This window comes from Haemorhous mexicanus, chromosome 4 (genome assembly GCF_027477595.1).
Source record: "Haemorhous mexicanus isolate bHaeMex1 chromosome 4, bHaeMex1.pri, whole genome shotgun sequence".
In the NCBI taxonomy this organism is placed as follows: domain Eukaryota; kingdom Metazoa; phylum Chordata; class Aves; order Passeriformes; family Fringillidae; genus Haemorhous; species Haemorhous mexicanus.
In genome coordinates, this window is record NC_082344.1 from 38247226 (window position 1) to 38268569 (window position 21344).

At 35.7% G+C, this 21344-nt stretch overlaps 1 protein-coding gene across 1 annotated transcript in view; it reads left to right on the forward strand.

Annotated features, from left to right (window-relative positions):
* TLL1 (tolloid like 1) overlaps window positions 1-21344 on the forward strand; it is a 125786-nt gene that overhangs the window by 88285 nt on the left and 16157 nt on the right. The window contains exons 11-16 of the mRNA XM_059844491.1: window positions 443-559; window positions 1487-1632; window positions 7564-7759; window positions 9204-9329; window positions 12206-12366; window positions 15325-15505. Coding sequence (XP_059700474.1) covers window positions 443-559; window positions 1487-1632; window positions 7564-7759; window positions 9204-9329; window positions 12206-12366; window positions 15325-15505 — 927 coding nt within the window. The remainder of the gene's footprint in view (window positions 1-442; window positions 560-1486; window positions 1633-7563; window positions 7760-9203; window positions 9330-12205; window positions 12367-15324; window positions 15506-21344) is intronic.

Sequence of the window (21344 nt, forward strand, 5' to 3'; positions counted from 1 at the left end):
CTTTAAGAGGATAATGTAGAATAGGTCATTTAGATGTTACTTTTTAAATCTCTTTGGAACTTAGGCACAATCAGTTGTATTACTGTGACCTACATTTGTTCTTTTTTTAAGATTAACACTCAGTTTCCCCTCCCAAAATGCATGTGTTTGTATGTATATAAAAAATCTCTAACAATAATTTTTTTCATTAATTCTCCTAAGGTTTTTTATGCTTAGACTTGTGAGGCTGACTGCAATAAAAAGTTCTGAAAGCTTTATAATAAAATCTTTGTGTGTTAGGTCCTGATCTGCAGAAACACATGTGCTTAACCATAAGCATATGAATAGTTCCACTGAGCTGGTTCTGCTACTTCTGCCCATAATGTTAAACACTTGTATAAATGTTTGCAGCATTTGGCTTCAGAGGCGGCAGAAAATGCAGTTACTGGTTGCATGTTTTTAGGCAGGTTTTGTGGTGACAAACTGCCAGAAGTGCTCACATCCACCGACAGCAGGATGTGGATTGAGTTCCGCAGCAGCAGCAACTGGGTTGGGAAGGGTTTTGCAGCAGTTTATGAAGGTAAGCCTCTTACAGCATTAAAAATAATTTGGTTAAGGAAGAATAATATTAACCAGATATCTTTCAAAATTAACCACCCCCCACCAAAACTAACATATGAAATTTGTATTTTATCGCTAAGAGACAGTAGGTGCTAAATTACTAGACAGGGAATTTGAAACTCCTCCTGTGATCAGATTTCAGCCGAGTTTTTTTCAGGGAAATCACTTATAATAATCATAAACATTTTTTTTCCAGCCAGTTTTCTAAATATGCATGTTCTTGTGCTTAGTGTTTGCAAAGACTTCTGTGTGTACTTTTGTTTATCCTTTAGAAAAGTCTGTCTTATATTTTCCATATACTCTGAGAATAGTTAACAAAGACACCCATGCCCATGGGGTATATTAGCAAGTCAACATTTCCTGTTTAAAATAGAACCTGTACTTTTCATGAAAATATTTTTTAATTTATATTAGCTGTTTCCTCAAACTGAATGCAAGCTTGAAGTGATAAACTGTAGGTTAAAATGCATAGATCATTATAAAATATGAGATTTTGCTTTAATTTGTCTCTTTCTAAAGGTTAGTAAATATCAATGAAGAACATTTATTAAGTATGTTTCAAGGGTGAACAAAAATTTAATTATTTTGACCCTTTAAATATATTCTGTAAAACACATAGATTCAGATTATCCATAATTACGAATTCATTCTCAACACTGCAGACATGTTTAGAGCTATTAGAAATGCTAAATTATATTTGCTAACTAAAGTACATGTAATGATTTAAACCAATTGTGTTTTCAATAATTTATCCTTGGTAGATTTAAGTATTATCCAGAACAATTTTATTATTCGTTTTGAAAATGGGAGCATATAATGTCACTTTGGGCATGGGGAAATTACAGAAAATGTCATTATTGACAGTAAAATTTTATGCTTTTATCAGCTATTTGTGGAGGTGAAATTCACAAAAATGAAGGCCAGATCCAGTCTCCCAATTATCCTGATGACTACAGACCAATGAAGGAATGTGTGTGGAAAATAACAGTGTCAGAAAACTACAATGTAGGATTAACCTTTCAAGCATTTGAGGTAAAGCCTTTTAACTAATTTCAGAGAAGCATCTAGTGGCTAAGTGACAGTGAAATTTAAGGGAATATTTATTAAACCTGTGAATGAATTTGCACGTTCTCTATGAAAAATTAACTCCATAACCCATGAAAGTTTCCCTTCCCCAGAAATTTTCAAAATTATAGGTTTTTTATTTTATCTCTAATGTTTTAATTGAATGTTAAAATTACTGAAGATAGTCACATTTTACCAAGTACATCATCCAGCTCAGCAAGGTTACTTCAATATTCTGTTAAATGACAGGGACTTTTTATTTTTGCTAAACCTTATTGTCAAAAATGAATGCGTGGCTGGAGAAAAAAACACTGTGATCTTTGGCCTCTGCTCTGAAAAGGAAAAAACCCTAAAACTAATATTCAGATCAAAAACCTATATTTAGTGAGGAAAGAAAAAAAGATGCAGTGAGTTGTCATACCTGTATGTCTTTAGTGTACCTCACACTGTGTATAACATTTCTAAACTGTGGTAAACTATTACATAAAATAGAAAAAGTAATATTTATGTCTGTTTCATTCCTACACAATACACTGGCTTGAACTTTGTAGATAAATTTAGTAGCATGCTTTGAGTTAATTTGTTTTATTTGAATATTCTTTAGCAGTAAGGGCATGAAGAACATTTTTTAAAAATCTAGACTTTTTAATTTTATGTTGTACATAGATATAAACACAGGTATAGTAAACAGAGCTGTAATTTCCAGCCTGACACTTTAGTCTTGCAGACGGACTTCAGGATTATGGCACATTTTTGCAATGACTGGTGGAAAGATTTGAGTATGAGACAATAAGGGATTGGGACTTTATCAGCAATTATGAATGTAAAATATAGAAGTTTTAATATTTTCATAGATTCTACTTAAGTTTCCCTTTTTGCTTTTTTTTTTTTTTCCAATCCTGAATTAATGTCAGTTCTAGGGCAGACAAGATCAGCTTCCCCTGATCTTCTGAATCTGCATGGTCTGGCTCAAGATTACTTACCATTGTCTGTTAGTGTCTTTATTTAAGCCCTGTTGAAAATGAATGTTTCAAGTACCTTTTATATAATTTACTGACTAGGTATGGAGCTTTTCTAGTTTGCCATTGGTGCTCAGCATTTTTTATTGTGATGACAAGGGAAATGGCCCTATTCCTCTGCAAAAGACACTTGCTGCAATATTTGGTCTGGATGCAGTTGATCAGCAGTGGTCTACATGTGCATGAACTGACATGCATGTTCAATATCATCGCTGGGAGAATCAAACATCTCTCCCCATCTTTCAGGACCTTTTTCTAATCACCAAGTTAGGGACTATTTATAAGTGAATATGTGAATATGTGTGAATATGACATTCTTATGCCTCACTGTACAGGAAATAACCAGAAGTAAAGGACCAGCAAACAACAGAACATTTTAATAGACAAGTCATTAAGGCCTTAGGAAGAAATGTCCAGTTTTTCCTCCAGACTGTTTAGTATTATGGCACTCTCTAGAGGTGAGACATGTGGACTAACACCTCATAAGAAGAAAGAGGAAATTGAGCAGAAATACAGTCAGAGGGCGGTCTCAAGTTGGGGCTTATACTTCGTGTGTTTTGAAAAATAAAATAAATTCCAGCAGTAGGGACTTAAAATACTTTTCCAGGGAGAGTCTGAGCTGTAATTCCAGAGTGGCAAGATGCCCTTGAGCACCAAATGAGGCACCCCAGGCAGGCACAAGACTCATATCTGTCTTTGTGCCATCTCTTACTGGCTCATCCACTGGGCTCCCTGCTGAGGATGGGAGTTGCTTTGGGAGCTGCTCTGGAGTGTCTGGACATTGACCTCTGGGTCCAATTTCCATTTCTGCTCCCAGCTCTTGAAGGTAGGTGTTCTGGGTTTTGGTACTGAGTCCCTCTCTGGACTGAATCCTTGGTGCAGTGCCCAGTAAAACAAAAAGTTGCTTAAAAATCACTGTTCTTGGTGCCAGCTGAGATAGAAAAAAGTAAATGTCAGGCCAGAGAGTTATTGCAGTGCATTTGTGAGAAAATTACTTCTCTGCCTTCTGAAAGGTACAGTTAAGTAAGAGGAATTCTCATTATCCCTATGTAATACTAGAAAAAAACCCCTATATAAATAACCTTCATTTTGAAATGAAAGCACTAGGGAAACTGAGAATTTCAAACTGTATCAATGAGTCATCTTGTTTTGCCTGCTGTGGGCAACACATTTTCCACTGAGTGCAGGATTACACTTTATTTGGCTGCTATAATTTCCAGTGCCTGTGTGAGAGTAGAGATGTTGGGACTGGGAACTCCATATTTTTCATTGTAACGGTCACCTTTATAGTATTGTTCTTTGAAAATTACCAGGGGTTTTTTTGTTAGTTTGTTTGCTTTTTTAATTAAGAACTGTTTTTTGGCATGCAGTCTCACCAGCTAAAAAAATTCCAGAGGGTTTGTAGAGCAGATTCATATTAATTCCTCATTTGAGTGACCTTGTTAAACTCTGTGCAGATAGTGATCATTTAAATTATTTTTACATCAATCAGGGAATAAAATTTATCTGATCTTCTGATTTCACTAGGCATATATACCACCTTTTATGACTGAAGTCTAAAACCCAAGGCAGATATTGTATTCACCTGTATTGCAATTTGATGAACAAAGAAATTAACAATGACAAAAAATAGTGAAAAGATTTTTACTGCAATAGAATTGCTCCCAGATTTGCCCTTCATATCCTTTTTTCTCTCTCTTTTTTTTTTTTTTGGTTCAGTTTTAGGGGTTTTTTTGTTTGTTTGTTTGTTTTAATTTTTATTTTTTATCTCCATTTTTTCCTAGAACAAAGATACTCTGGATGTGTATTTGTTTGTTTTTATGTGGGTTTTTGTTTGGGTTTTTGGTTTGGTTGGTTTGTTGTTGTTTTTCTAAACCAGAAAAACAACATGCCTCAACTATGTATGTGGCATTTTTTTGAGAAGGGATGTAGTGAATGTCTCTGGCTTGCCATTTCTCTGGGATGTTTCATAGTGTTTTCCTGCTCTTCTGTGCCTGCTTTAGTAATTTTTCTGACATTTTCTCAGCTTAGTTCTCTGATGCCATTCAAATTCAAAATTTCCTCCAAGGCCTTCAGGAGCTGAGGTTATCTTTCAGCTTCCTGTAGGAAATGCATTTTTCTGTAAAAAATGTTTAGTTATGATTTTTTTTTAATTTGCTAATATTCTGTGTATTTCTTCTCATCTGTGTATTTCTTCTCATAACATTGTGTAAATACCTTGTGAAATTTTAGTGCTCCAGTAAACAAGATTTATGGGATCAGTCCAGTTACAGCCAAATTCACCAGGGGTCTTTTCATTAACTGGAAGAGATTTTCCTCAAGGAACACATAGGAAGGAGGAAGAATAAGAAAAATAGAAAATATAGGAGGAAGCAGGAGGAATAAGAAACTATTACAAGTGTAATAGACTTTTTATGGTAGGGTTCCCAGGTGATAGTACCACACAATCTTAAAACTTAAGGTATAGAAAAAACCCCACATTTTGGAATATTTTCTTTCATTGATTACCAAGTACCAGTTATTTCTCAAAACCACAATAATTATCTGTTAGGTCTTATATAGGTGTAACAAACACTTTAATCCTTTAATATTGATAATGCTGGCATCACTTGCAGTAGTCATAAACTAAATATCAGTGAATATGGTAGAACAGTCACCTTTCAAATGGGTTTTTAGAAACTCAGTCTTTTTTTTGAAACGTTGCAAGTTGGTTGATTCTTATAGTCTTAGCAAGTTTAGAAACTTACTCCTATACAAAATGTGTTTTTAGCTGTTCTCTTCTGCCCAAAATAAAGAGATCCTCAGAAAAGAAATTACTAATTCACCTCAATGGAAATTTGGCACATGTAACTCAGAGCCACACCAGGCTGGTGGATAATCATAATTTCCATATTGCCCATAAAAAATGGAAGCATGGAAAAAAACTGATGTTAATTAAATTTCTTAAGTACTGAAATTACCACAGATATGTGGGGAAAATGCACAATTGCTTCATTGATATTAGTGAGCTTTGGACCAGTTCACTTCTCAATTTTTACTGAGATAACAAGGCAGACTTTTTTTTAGATTAGAATATGATGTCATTAATTTATTATTTAGATTAATGAAAATTTGGAATTGGTATTGTAAAAAACTTACCAGTGCTCATGTACTGCATTAGTTGCATACAATTGCCACTAAAATCAGCAATAGGTGGTTGCATCCCAAATCTTCCTGGCTTTCCTCACTCATTCCCAGACTCTGTCCCAGAGCAATTCCTGATTAAAAATCTAGGAAATTACAGTAAATAGCAATATGGTTTGTGACAGAGGAGTGGGTGGGAGAAAATTATGCATGTAAATGCCTGGAGAATTGGGAAGTTGGAAAGAAGACAGAGAAATGTTGTGTGTAAATGCCATATTTTGATGCCACTAAAATGGCATAAAATCAAACAGCTCCTTCCCCCCAATCATCTCTCTTAAATAAGAAATCTTAATGTGCTAAGTGGAAGCCCCTTTAGTCTGTGGTCATTTCTGAGCTTCGTGTTGGTCGTGATGCACAATTAGAGCAGAGAACCAGTGGGTACTTCTGCTTACTGTGAAGCTTAGGTGTAAGAAAAACTCTCTCTGGAGATCAAATGTAGATTTTTCTGGGCTTAGTTTAGACTGATTTAACAGAATGTGTATGTGCTGAACTAGATATGAGGCTTTCTCCAACTTCTACTTGACTGTGATCCTGCTACCCTCCCCATCCTCTCCATCCCTAAGCTTGCCTCTCCCAGCTCAGCTAGTTAGTTTAACAAGAGTGTTGTTATAGGAATTATTTTTGAATGCTTGGATCTAGTTAATTCTTTTATAAATAAGACTGAGCGATGTGAAGTATTCCAGCAGTAAAATGACCCAGCTCAAGAGGGTTTTTAATTTTGTTGAGAAAGACCCACTCTCAATAAAGACAAGCATTGTAAATTATCTAGCTTCTGAACAAAGTCACATTTGGGCTGCTACTGCTTTTCTCTCTGGTGCAATTCCCATTCTGATCTACTCTGCAAATACTATTATGTAAAGAGCACAAGGCTCACTACTCAAGCAGACATGCACACATGCCCACTCACATATTAGTCTCTGTTTGAATGTCATCCAGCAGAAAGTTTAAATAGAAAGGGAAATTTTCAGTTCTTCTGGTTTCAGTAGGTTTCTTCATCAGTACAGTGAAGATTCACTCATTGACCCAGAAAATCAAAAGAGGACACCTGAAATCAGGAATTGTGCAAGAGAAACTGGACACATCTGCCACAGAAAAATTAGTTTCTTTTTGTCCTCTGTTCTACTTAAGAGCTGATCATTTTAGATGCGTGTTTGGATCTAATTTTTCAGATGCATCAAATTCCTTACGCACTGTGATTTTTTGCCTTTATTCTGCAACATCAGTGAACAGTGACAAACGCAAAATTTTACTCTGTCTGGAGGATAAAGGGAGATTCTAAAAGTCTTATCATATTGTTGAAAATTGAGCTTTTTTAATATTGCTAAAATGGTGAATTTTTCTGGCCTGTTTAGTTGCTGAGCCATTAATCTTCTTTAGTTGAGTGTACATGAGAAAAGAGGACTTTACTTGAGATGAGAGTAGAAGTTTAACAGAGCACTAGGAAGCTTAGAGGTGAGCATGTCTTTTATAGTTTTTTTCCCAGTTAGACTGTTGTGTCCTTAGTAACATTTCAATATATTTTTTTGTGAAGAAAACAAGTATAGTTGAAATCCATTCAATGATGTTCGTTCATCTTCCTGCTGCTCGAACCCTAATCAGAGACCTTAACTTTGAAAAATTTAAATTCTTTTTATTATATCTGACTGATATTTATGGTCAAGTTCAGACAGGTCATTTTGAAAATTATGTTTTACAGATTGAAAGACATGACAACTGTGCGTATGACTACTTGGAAATCCGAGATGGAACAAATGAGAACAGTCCTTTGATCGGTCACTTTTGTGGCTATGACAAGCCAGAAGACATTAGATCTACCTCTAATACCCTGTGGATGAAGTTTGTTTCTGATGGAACTGTTAATAAAGCAGGGTTTGCAGCTAACTTTTTTAAAGGTAAGTGTTAAAACATATTTTGGGAGTTATGAACAGCTTATCACTTCTTCTTGGACTGAAAATTATGAAGGGGTATTAAAAATATTTCTCAATCTTTTTTACTACTAGACTGAATAGAATAATTTTTACTGGGCATTAAATTTATTCAAAACAAAACAATAGGGATTTTTGAATTTCCTAGTAAAATTTGTCCAAGGAATGAAGGAACATGTTCAGCACAACTTTCTACTCTCTTCAGGTTCAGTTAATCAACTTAGTTCTGAAACATGTCTAATTTTGTAAAATGTCACATTTTTATATTGTGTTTTCAAATATAGAGTCAAACAGTGTAATTGCAAATGGCTTTTTTTTTTCCTGTTTAAGTTTTTTTCCCTCTTCTTTGTCTAAATATTGTCAGTTTTCTTCTAATCTATTTTCTGGGCTCGTCTGCTTTATCAATTTATTAATCTCTGTAAGGAGGGGAAAAAAACCAAAAACCAGATCAGAAATCATATTGAGCAATAACCTCTTAGTCTTCTGTGAAGCTTAGGTGCAAGAAATGGTGTTTTTTGGGGAGAGGAGGGTGTTATACAACTGCACAAATGGCTGAAGCATTTGGTACATGGAAAGTTGGTAATTTGCACAGGGTGCTGCCCGTGGCACAGTTAAAACCACCAGCAGTGGTGTGGCCATGGTGACACCTGAAATACAGGTCATGCGACCGAAATGACCTTTTTGCTCTTTTGAAAAGAAGCCATGGTTTTTCTAATCCTAACTGATAGTTTTCATTGTAGACAATTATAACTTTGAAGGCTATAGGCATGAGAGTAGGAGAAGTTCCTTGTCCTGGTGTAAGAAAACAATATTTCCAGCAATCTGAGGAATATTTAATGAATCTTATGTGTATATTTCAGAGCTTGCAGAGAGAACACACAATTCCTTTCCCTCCCCCAGCCCTGATTCATCTTGTTCCTTTTAATATTAGTAGAATAAAAACCTAGGATTTGAGGATTCTGTTAATCTGGTTTTGAGTATGAATTCAGGATAATGTACAGATTGATTCTGAGGGAGATAAAATGCCCTTCAAGTGACCCTACTGTGGATTTTCAATCTTTCCTTCAATACTTTGTACAATCTTTAGATTATGGCTGCCTGAATTACTGTATTATGCACACAAAGTGCTTATTAATTAGTTCTGCAGCTGTTAGTAGACATTGTTAAAAAAAAAAAACACCAACAAAACAACCCAGCAAAAAACCCCACACCCTACAAAGGAAATATATTTATTTTCTCCATTGCAGGTCTCCTTAGCATTTGAAAATCCTCTAGTCAGCAACCACAGTGGTTTGTGCAGTGCATCTTATGATGGCATGCATACAGCTCTCTGGGTTAATATTGATCCAGCAGTTACAGCTGAGGAAGGTAATGATTTAACATATTTTTGCATTCTTGCCTGTCTTGGCAGAGGAAGATGAATGTGCCAAACCTGACAATGGTGGCTGTGAGCAGCGCTGTGTGAATACCCTGGGCAGCTATCAGTGCGCCTGCGATCCTGGCTACGAGCTTGGTCCTGACAAGAAGAGTTGTGAAGGTACAGAGTGCTGCTGTCTTATGGGCTCTTAAAGCTCTCAGAGTGCCATGGCCTGAATGAAATGCTCCACATTTCTTAGGCTCTGTCTGAGCAGCATGAGATCTGTGGAACTCAACCCAGAAAACCAGTGCTCTCCTTTGCTAGCCATGTTTGTCCCATGTCTGTCAGCAATTTAATTTTGCAGATTTTGCTGTTAGTCAATCAGGAATGGTGCCAAGTAGGGCTTCATACCACTTATTACACTATTCATACTCACTAAAGCAAAGTCTCTCAAGGAGACAATTACTAGCAGAGTAATGTGCCACTTTCTCAGAATCAGAGTGTTTAACGATGCCTCTGAGCACCTCTGGCTGGGATGTGCCTGGGAAGCTGGCAGGTCTGCAAGAGCCAAATCTTCTATTTTAGCTCAAAGCTCAGAGGAATCCTCCCCACTCCTAGTCACACTGTGGAATGTTCTTACTTTTCAGGGTGAGCAAAGTGTGTTCAAATAATCATTTGGAGAAAAAAGAAAGAGATAAGCGAAGTCTGTGTAAACATAGGACTGAACTGAGATAAGATTTTGTGTTCTATGCATATTTCGTATCAAAGGAAAGAACCATAAGCTCTTGATCATTATGCACCAACTATTGCTTGATATTTTTACTCACAGACACCAATAAATCAAAGGATGGCGCAAATTTATTCTTAGCTCATCTGTTTGACCAGTGAATGGATTTTGAAAATTGGGATGCTTGGAGTCCTGGTTTTCTTCTAGTGCAATTCACTGGTCTCTCTTTTTTCTAGTTTCCTGTCTTTAAATTATTATTTTTCACAGTTTGGGGTAGTTTTGCCTAGTTTCTTTGCAATTATTTCTAGTTATTTTGCTTTTGGATCTGCAGGGTTGGTTCTGTTTTTTTGTTTATTGTATGTTTGTGTGAGCTGGTGGAAATCCTAGATTAAAGGCATGTTAGATTGTGGCTCTCATCAAGCTGGTTGGGGTTTTTTTTTTGGTTGTTTTTCCTCTCTCATGGACCTTTAGTAAAGAGAACATTGGAAAAACAATTTATTTTGATGTCTGCACATTAGGTAGACTATAAGAAAATTAGTTCAATCAAAGGGGGAGCCATGAAGACAAAGGTTTGATCTCTGGGCTTTTGATCATCAGCCCAAATTTCTGTAAGGAATTGAGTTTAGTCTGCTTGCTGACTCAAGTCAGAATATTAGAGAAGTCTTTCAGAAGACTCTTCTCTCTGCCTCTGAAAAATAGAAAGGAGATACATTCCTGGCACCCAAACAGTAAAACAACTCTGTCAAAAGAAGTCACTCTAAGCACTGCAGTGCAGAGTAGAGCAAAAGCCCTGAGCTATCCCTAAAAATGTATGTGTTTGTTCCAGCTGAGGTGGCACTCAATGTATGTAGATAGTACTTGGAACTGTTGAATCAAAATTACTGTGTAGTCACAGTGAACATTACTTCCTCGTTATAGTTTGGGTCTTTTGTGTGAGCTGCTGTATTAATTCATACCTGAGTGGAAGCCTCTAGTCAGAAACTTTGCCTTATACTTCACTGCAGTGTTGACATGCACAGAAATTTGCTTTATGATCTTCTAATCCAAGTCTCCACCAATGGTAGCATATGAGAAAGGGTTAAGATTTTCTTTTTTCTCTATTTCCACATTTTCTGCCCTTGCCTCAAGGATCAGTAGAGCAATGTTCAAAAGCAGAAATTGAAATCTGGCAGTAGTTTCTCTGACCCAGATTGGATCATTTGAGGGGACAGCTTGTGTCACCTGGGTGCAGTCTTTAAACCTGTGTCTGGTCTTTTTTCATACACCAGGGTGTGACCCAGGGTCGTAGTCCACCCGTTCCCATCAGATTACTTTTACATGTATACCAAGAAGTGTGCTGCATGGGAAACTAGGGACCAGGAGAAACACTGGTGTGTGTCTGAGTTGACAAAATGAGCCTTGACACAGCAACTGGTGAATTCTCCCAGCTGTGTTAGATGGAGTAGATGCAGTATGTGAGATCATCAGCTAGACTGGAATAGCCAGTTTTTAAAGCATTCAGTGTTAGCAGAGAGTAGTTGAGTAGAGCTCCTTCCTTCAGCTCTTTGGAAGGAGATTTGTGGATGATTTCCAGGGCTGTCTCAGTGCTGTAATGGTTATCAATGTAGCAGAGTGTGATTGAGAGCTTCTCTAAATCCCTTTACTTCCCTTAAAAAAAAAAAAAAATGCACAGATGGAAAAGATTAATGAGTTTATCCTTTGCTAGTTGAACTGCATTCAAGAACATAGTACAGTATTTTTCTGTTTTATGGAGGTGATTATTTGGCATATACTTGGAATTAAGAGGCCTTTTCTCTTTTAATTGAACATCCATGATTCAGCAAAAGTAATTGTGATTGAAGTGTACGTGACTGCTCTTCCAAAGAAGTGACCCTACTTAGTGGGTTATGGGAGGCATGCACAGCCATATGAGCTGAGACAGGTAGGGCTGATTCTGCATCAATAATCAAAGAGAGAAGCACCTCCTAAGTATCCCTCTGTCAGAAAAGGAGTGGTCAAGGTCTTGGGGAGGACAGTGAGGTCACAGGACTTGCATGGGAAAAGCTGTGAGAGAATAACCAGAGTCTCTGGAGGGAGGGGAAAAGAATGAATATGATAACGCCTTGTGTAGTCCTGAAACTTATCTCTGCCCACAAACCTGCAAGCTGTTCAAGATAGGGGCTGTCTCTTTCTCTTTGTTTGCACCAAGCATGATAAAGCAAGATTCTGATTAGTCTGTCTGGGCATTGCAGCATATAAGTAATGAGAGGACTGATTCTTCTTAGCATGTTTCTGTTTATAGTAAAACACACTGGCAGTCAAGAAATGATGTTCTCTTTTAATTTTACAGCTGCTTGTGGAGGACTCCTGACAAAGCTAAATGGGACTATAACCACACCAGGGTGGCCAAAAGAATATCCTCCAAACAAAAACTGTGTGTGGCAGGTGGTTGCCCCAACGCAATACCGAATTTCAATGAAGTTTGAGTTTTTTGAGTTAGAAGGGAATGAAGTAAGTAACCATGAACCAAGGGCTGCACAATCTCTTGCTCTCTAAATGGTTTCACAAGCATTCAAAATAGATATTGTCTTAAAAAACCCTTGCTGACCTTTCATATGCTGACAATAAGCATGGATATTCTTGTTTTCGTTTTGAGACTGTTTCTGGATTCTTTCAAAACAAACATGGAAAGAATAGCTCTCTTTTACATATCATCTAAATGTATATGTATTACAAGAAATTTTAAAAAATGTTCTCTGCTGAGTCTCAGCTGACTTTTTTATCAACAAAATAAAACAGAGCAAATGGGGCTGAAGTGTATTGGAAAGAATTCAAGAGAAGAAAATCTGGAGAAACCAAATCATCTTTACAGGCTGACTACAAAGAATACACATAAGCTGTGGTTAGTGATGGAGTGAGGGAGCATTTAAATCACTTACAAGTATCTCACTGGGGGAATACTTTGAAATGAGCAGTACCAGAAATAAGTCACAGTAGAACAGCAGCAGTTTTTGAGCTGGGCAGCCCCCAGAGGCATAGGGGATCTTCTGCCAGGGTAGAAGGAGGAACAGAGCAGAGCCCTCCATGTGCTAAAGGATGCTCCTTACAGCTTTAAACAAGTGGTGGGTGTTGCAGTGCTTTTTTGGATGAGAAGCAGTAAAATGTGGGTTTCAACATCCTTTTCAGTTTTTGTTCGGCTTTGTAGGCAATTCTCTGTCATATCATTCAATTCCCTCACCACACTCTAGCCATAACATGGTGTAACCACTGAGTTTATATGCAGGTTTTTTACATGGCCTTAAGAACAAAAATCCCAGGATGTTATTTCTGACATGTCCATTTATTTCTAAATAAATTTGTAGCAATGTATTTAGTATAAAGATGACCCACCTTTAGGGCAGAGGTATTCAAAGGTACAAAAGCCAGAGTTTGATTTATAACTAAGAACCAAACCATCCATGACTTCTCCAAAATACCTCAATATTATTTTCAGAGGCAGCAATGTCAGATTTTTTAATCCCCATAATGTTTTGGAGTGGGTTCTCAAGTCCATGAAATTCCGATTTTTAATGATAAATGCGTTACGCTCATGTCCTGTAATCATTTTGACTAGAAGTGCAAGAGATGTAATAAAAGCTTAAAAGTCCCAAAGAATTAAAATTTAATTGCCATTTGAACAAGTCTTAAAAACCTTTTTCTTGCATTTTCTTGGTACATGGGCAAGATTTGCAAGGAAAACACCGGCATGTAATGAAGTTAAATCACTTCTCTAAGGTCATAAAAGACGTTCAACATAAGGAGACAGAAAAATACTAAATGTGTTTCAACAATCAGAACTGGAGTTTGATCATCTCAGGTGCTACTAAATCTTGGCTTCGTACTGTTATATAGTAGCACTAAGGATAGATGCCTGTGAAAATCAGAAGAAGCATATAATATCTGGAAAATTCTAATATATTGTTTGAGTGCAGACATGAAATGTATACATTTATCAAGTACTCTATTTTTTAAATTTTTTATCAGATGAATTGTTTTCAAATTTATTTTATTTGTTGTAGGTCCTCCATTTACGACCAAGTTTAATATGTCTTTTAGACTATTACAATTTTAATATTTTACATTCACATTGTGCAGTTTAACTTGTAATTTTTTTTTTCAGTGCAGTGTAGTATAGAGGAAATTAGACCTATCTGAAGTTACATTTGATTTCTGATCTAAACCTAGGCAACCATAAAAACTCACCACTATTATATTGCTGGAATTGATGGGATTTATCAATGCAGTGAGCTATATTTGAAAATCAGAAATATGTCTTCCAATTAGTATGGATCAACATGTGGCAGTAACTCAAGTTTTATGTATCTTTGTTTTCTTTATGCTGTACAGAAAGAGTTTCAACTGAATTAGTTACTTTTCAACTCTGCCACATGTGAAAATTCTTCCGGTAACAATAAAAGCTTAATCTTCATCTTTAGTGTATTCTGTTCAAACCAACTGAAAATTATGACAATTTTTCATAGAGAGAGAGAGAACAACAAAGGCCAAAACATCCTTTTCTGTTGTTCCCTTCCAGCTCCCCTGACACTTTTTTTGACTAGAAATTGCAATTTTTCAAATGCAGCTTGGATTTAATGGACCAATACAAGCTCTGTATGAATCCTTTTGGCCAATGCTCTCTCTTTAGCTATTAATTGCAGACAACTGGGACATTTTTGATTAAGTGATTGGTAGTTGAGCCTAAGAAGCTTAGAAGTTTTTGGCTGGATGGCTTTAAGTTGGCCAAGGGATTATGCATTGAAAGTATTATCATTAGAACTAGGCCTTGCATGAGGCTTTTTTATTACTTTATTTTTAACCTTTTAATAAAAATGGCATGCATCGTGTTCCAAATTATAGCTGTGCTACTGTTGGTGAAAGTTGCATGGTTTTTATAGTGGAAAGTTATATATTTGGAAATAAATGAATATGTCTTAAATATGTAATGATGAAAACTTACCTTGTAAGTTTCTAGGTGAAAATTAATATTTAAAACCATCTTTGAGATGCAAGTAGTAGGTTTGTAGGTTTGGGTATGTGGTTTATAGCATGCAGATAGGTATAATTTTTAGGATGAATGTTTCTAGATTTTACTTTCCTGTCAATGGAATATTTGCCTTTTAAATGAAGTGGAAATGCTTCTAAGCATCTTGAAATTTTGATATTAAACACAGATCAGCATCTATAAAAATACAAGTTGGAACATATTTTATAGTATAGCTATGTGTTAGTGACCTTAAAACATTCTCATCTATAATCAAAGAATGTAAGAATTTACAAATGCTTTCAGTATCAGGAGAAAGTGAAGAAGGATGTTGGTCATTTATTATTCAGCAGCAATATATATATACTAATCAGAATTCTGGCATTTGTAAATAGCTTCATGCTTTTATTTCGATTAGCCAAATATTTTTTCTTGCTTTCTGTTCTCAGGTGTGCAAGTACGATTATGTGGAGATTCGCAGTGGCCTTTCTTCTGAATCCAAGCTGCACGGTAAATTCTGCGGTACAGAAGTGCCTGAAGTTATCACCTCTCAGTACAACAACATGCGCATCGAGTTTCGGTCTGACAACACCGTCTCAAAAAAAGGCTTCAAGGCACACTTCTTCTCAGGTATGGAAAAGTACCCTTGAATATCTCTAAGTGCCTCTGGGTGTCCACTGACTAGGAGGAGTGACCACAGTTTTGGTATGAAGATGAGTGGCTTCTTTGCTTATGGTTTTCCTGGTAGCTTTGAATTAGTTTTATTTACATAAACATAAACCACTCTCCTGTCTCAAAATACCATTCTGAATTGTAATGTTTGTAGAAAATATATGGAACATATCTTTATGTACTTAAATAACAGCAGAAGCAAGTAAAGTTTGTGAGAAAAGAAAATTTACTGTATTTCTATATTTTTATTAGATTTCTTTTATCCTAAGTTTTGTTGCTATTTTTTGTTTCAAATCCCAGTTGTAAAGCGATACGAATTTCACACTGTGTACTCTTGTATTTTTTCTACTCAAGTCTCTTAATATCTTCCATTTGTTGGGAAATTACCACTTTGTGGTACAACATTTGTTTAACATTATGGCTACATCTGTGCCAAACTTTGCACTTCTTAATGTTTTGCAGAAGAACTGGGTTTAAGATCTTGATCTTGCAAAAAAAAACCTATGTCTTTTTATTTATGAGTGTAATTTTACTGAGGGAGATCAGAGCGGTGGAAGTTTATATCGTGTGAGGACTTATACTGTTGAATGAAGTTACACATGAGTGAAGCTTAAGATGTGAGGAAATATTTGCTCAACAGTGGCCTCTGCAATTATCCATTGAGTTTGGAATATAGAAATCTGGCTCTGGCAGGAGACCACTCAGTGTTTGTAGGAAAAGTTTGCTTTGTGTTTTTCCTGCGTGTGTACACACACACACACATAGGGACAGGTAACTAACCTTGTCTAAAACAATAAAAAAACACCAGTTCCATCTGCTCACCTCCCTAAACCAGATGTCAAACAGAAGAATTTGGGAGTTGAATTGTGCTCCAGATATTTTGATAGCAGTGAAAAAGCTGAATCTGGACAGTCTAGTTTACGCTTAGCATGTAGTAAAATATACTACCATTATTAGCATTTGTTTGCTTAAAATATTTTATCAAAACTGAAATAAAATGGTATTTCATTGGTTACTGCTAATAACTAATAATTATGACTAATAAGAATCTGCATAATGTGCAAGGAATGCAGTTTGGAAAGTGAAAAAATATCTACCAAGGCAAACACATTATACTTTCAGTATTTTCTTTTAAGACTATTTTGATGTTTTTATTAAGCAACTGTGAAATATGGAAAGAGGTGTTTTGTCTCATACAAAGACATAAAAAACGTTTGATCTCTTTTAAGTATATCTCTTCCTTAGTAACCACATTTCTCTGGTCATAATGTTCCAAGGATCTATCTTTACTTATAGTAAGACTTTCTACTTTTAAATTTATAATTTACATTTGCAAGAAGCGTTCAAGGTTTACTCATTATTTGTAGTAAATACATATGTGCACACAACAGAGCTTCCTCCTAGAAGCACACAACTAGTCATTTTATGTTGGTCTAGTTGTGCCACCAGGAGTTGTCACATAGGATTTTTACAGGAATATATATTGACACGTGCAAGTTCTAAATATTGCAAATGAAGTTTGTTAAATCTTTTTAAGATCTCACAGATATTTCAGAGAAGAGTGGCAATGATTGTGCAGTAACTTATGTAAGCTCCATGGTTCAGAAGCTGTTTCCTGGACATCCTGGTCATTTAAACAGCTATAGTCAGTTGAATTTTGGGTTTCATTAAGGTCATAGTTTATCTACACATATGAATTTATTTATTTTGCTCAAATGACTTTCTTTAAATGAGTGGGTTCTACCAATGCTGTATCTTGAGGAAAGACTAGACTGAAGGTCATGGATTACAAAGCATCAGGTTGTTATTCTTCAGAACTAGTTTTCCCTTCTATATTTCAGTTCTGAATGAAATATTATCTTTCCCTCAGAAGGTAATTTCAAAAAGAAATGTTTAAGTGATGTCATTGATCACAGAATAAATTCTTTAGTCAGGGATAAGTTTGAACTAATGTATTTTTCAATGAATAGAAATGTGTTGTGTCCTAGATATTGTACATATCTGATCCCTTTAAAAAAAGAAAAAAAGATAGTTTGGTATAAAAAGCCTTTGAATCTGTAAGTATGTTAATTTACTGAGTGCTTCATAACACATTCCTGCCAGCATTTCATATGAGTTCAAATATCTGAATATAGTATCAGGGGTTTTTTTTTATTCTTTCTCAACTATCTTCCATTTGTTCTAATTTCTAGCAGATTTCATCCTTCCATGTCATCTGGCTTTCCCTGTTTGACAATGTTTTCTGATTAAAACAGAAATTTTGTAATGCTTGACAAAAATCAAACTTCTGAACTTAAAGTATCTAAAAAAGAATACATCATCTCCAAATAATTAATCAGACATCTTAGGACTGTCAGAAAACACTGTTACTTTCTTATCCCTGAATTCCTTAATATGGGCACAATATGCTATTGATCTCTCAATGAAGAACAGACTTGAGACTTCAAGTATTTTGACTTTTGGGAGTTGATGGCATAATTTTTCACCTGATGAAGTGCTGGTTTTTTGCTGTTTATATGTATATTAATCTTCAGAATACAATAATTTTAGAATGATATCTTGGTAGAAATACTCTGACACTTGATTGCAGGTTCATTAATTGAATCGCAATAGACGTGGAAGCACTTATTTATAAAGACATAAATAATGACAAAAAATTTAATGAGTTAAACACTGCATCTTTCACTCTGTTCACCAGTAAAGGCCATATGCAATGCTCAGCAAGATAGAAAGGTGGATAAGTAAAATTAGTGTGGAGATTAGGAACTGAAAAATGTTCCTTAAGCACAGCCAAAGAACTACTCTTTTCTTCAGCAACTCTTTTGGTGGTGAATTCTGCACCACAGCTAGAGATGAGGAAGCATGGCCCAGCTCCAGCTCAGACGACAGAAAGCAGTTTTTGGGTGGTTGAAACCTGCTGTGATAAACTGTGAAAGCAAACAGTGACATAGGGCAACAGATGACCTGCATTAGGAAGGTATTTATGTTGATACAAGACAACATGTAATTATATTTTTGGCTGTAAAATAGTGTTAACAGCCAGACAGGTGCTACTGGAAAGTGAGAATTTTTTTTTTTTCAGCATTCTGTAGAATTTACATCTGATGGGACAGTTCTGAAGAAAGCTGTGTTAGGAGTGTCTGCAGGGATCTAGCTGAACTACAGAGACTCTATTGTATATTTATAATCAAGTTTCTCATATAAAGAGAGGAAACCATGGGGTGACTATATATTATTTAAAAAAGAAAATAATAGAACTTCTTTGAATTGGATATTAGGCTTCTAAACAAAAAAAAAAAAAAAACAAAAAACCAAAAAAACTTCCAATAATTAGTTTTTTATTCTTCTCCCTCTGTCTTTCTTCTGTCCTCCTCTGTCTCCCACTTTTGTTATAAGACCAAGACCTAGGAGTAAGTCCCTGCAGGACTCAGCGCACACTACTGGGCCTGTAAGACTAGAGTAGTACTAAATAATTCCAAAAAGATAACCATAAAATATATATATTTAAATACCCTTTTTTTTTTCTGTGATCTTTCTGAGAAGATGCCCTAAGGATTAGTCATAGTCATAGTTAGTTTGTCATTAAACTGCTACCATTTATCATAAGTTTCAGACTTACTTCAGTGTTTTAAATAAATATGACAGATTCTTTGCATAATCATTCAAAATATATGTGGGTTTTGCTATAATGTAAAAATGAGGTTTGCTGGGACATCTCTTCTTGGGTGGTGATTCATTTAGCAGTTAAAAAGTGAAAGCTGGAACGTTTCTAGCCTTGAACAAAAACTCATCTCTCGTGCCATCCTGGTACATTTTTTTCCACAGACAAGAAAGCTGCCTGCAAAGAGAAAATTTTTGTTTTTGAATCTTGCAAGGAGTTGGTACAGGTCCCTTCAGGCCAAGTACACATTATTCACAGACTGGTGGCCTCTGAGGGTCTCAGAGGTACGACCATTTGTCCTCAGAATGATTCAATCTATTATTTTCTCGAGAATGGATCTTTCCTTCTTCTGAGTACTGAAATGAGAAAAGAAAGAAAGTATCCATTTAAAATTGGGGTACTCATTTCCATCTGTCAGCATAACAAATGGCTTTGTTTTTACATGGCAAAACATTTGTTCTCGTAACTAATACAGACTAATTGTTGGGTTGTTTTTTTTTTTTTTTTTCACAAATTTTTAAACTGGGCAATCAATTTGACAGAAAGTCTGTTCTCAATTATGAAGTGTGAGGAAGGCTTGTTCAACAGTTGCATCCTTGATTAACTATGTACAAGTAATTATTGTAGTTCAAATATGTTCCAAAACTTCTCCTTTCTACCTTCTGTCCATTATTTTATTTTTGAGGACATCTAACATGAGACTATTTGGTTATGCACTTGTCTCTTAGGAGATTATTTTACAGAATATAAGAATATCTAATGTTAAAATAATTTTAAGTGTTTTCACAGAGTTTGGTGGATGATGGAAATGGTCAGGGCTTTTATTTATTTAGAATCTGTGCATCTACTCTGTACTTGAAAGCCTAACTTGAATGCATTTTGAACTTGCCTTCCTTTCATTTTGTTATTCTGGTGGAAAATTACAAATGAATGTCTGGGTGGGAAATATTCATATTAGTTCTAATTTCTTAGTTGCTTGCTACTGTTCTTCACTCGCAATGTGGAATTAATTTATGATAGTGCTTGCTTTTGCAAAATTATGACTTTAGTTCGAAATTGCATTGATCTGCTACCTCAGTCAGAGACTTGCTTTGCAATGTGCATAAATAGTGTATTGTGGAGCTTCTGTCCTTCCTTTCATCATCAAAATAACAAGTAGTATCTCTTTGAAAGTATGGTTCCAAGAGGTATCTATGTTTTCAAGTGTTTTTTAACCTTCAGATCTGCTCATATTTGCAGAAAGCTTCCAAAAACTTTCAGTGCAAACAGATTTGAGAGTTATAGTACAAAATGCAGAGGGTGCTTGGGTTTGACTTGCAGAATTTACCTACAAATGCAAATTATCATCTTGTATTACAAGTAGAAACTGATTTTTATGGACAGACCTGCAAGTCAACAGGTCAAGTGCTGAATACATTTTAGCAGAGGAAGATGATGAGTATGCAATTACCATGCAAACTTCCTTTGTTGTCTTACTGAATATGAGCATCAGTAAGGGCAGGGAAAAAATGCCTGAGTAAGACAATGAAAAGAGACTTAAATTATCCTTTGTGGCTTCTAATCTATAGAAATTCTTGCTCTACCTGCCAAAGTGGGAAATATCACATTGCCTTGTTTGGAGATAATGTTACCTGTTGCTTTCCAAGGTAAATAAGACTGAAGGGGGTAAAAATGGTCTGCATTCCAACCCACAACTACCAGACCTCTGGGATGACCAAAATTCCTTTGCTCTTTTTCCTCCTCTCTTTTGCATGTTGAAATGTCATATTTAGTAAAATACAGGGGAGGTTTAATATGCGTGTGTATATAAATATATAATATATATTTATATGCATATATTTTTACATCTAAGAATGTATATATGTGTGTGTATGTACATTTATAGTTATATACATGTGCACACATATATGCATGTATGTGTATATACATGTCAGGAGCAGTCTGCCTCTTTTAAAGGGACCAGCCTCACCTAAAGCAAGAACAGCTGAATGACATAGAAGCATGGCAGCAGAGGCCTCTTGCTACAATGACAGCCTGTTAATCTAGTTTGGCTTTTTTCCATGCAATGAATTTGTAGCTGTTTAATGCAGGTCATATTTCCTCCACTACTCTCTGCTTTATTTCTAACACACTAAA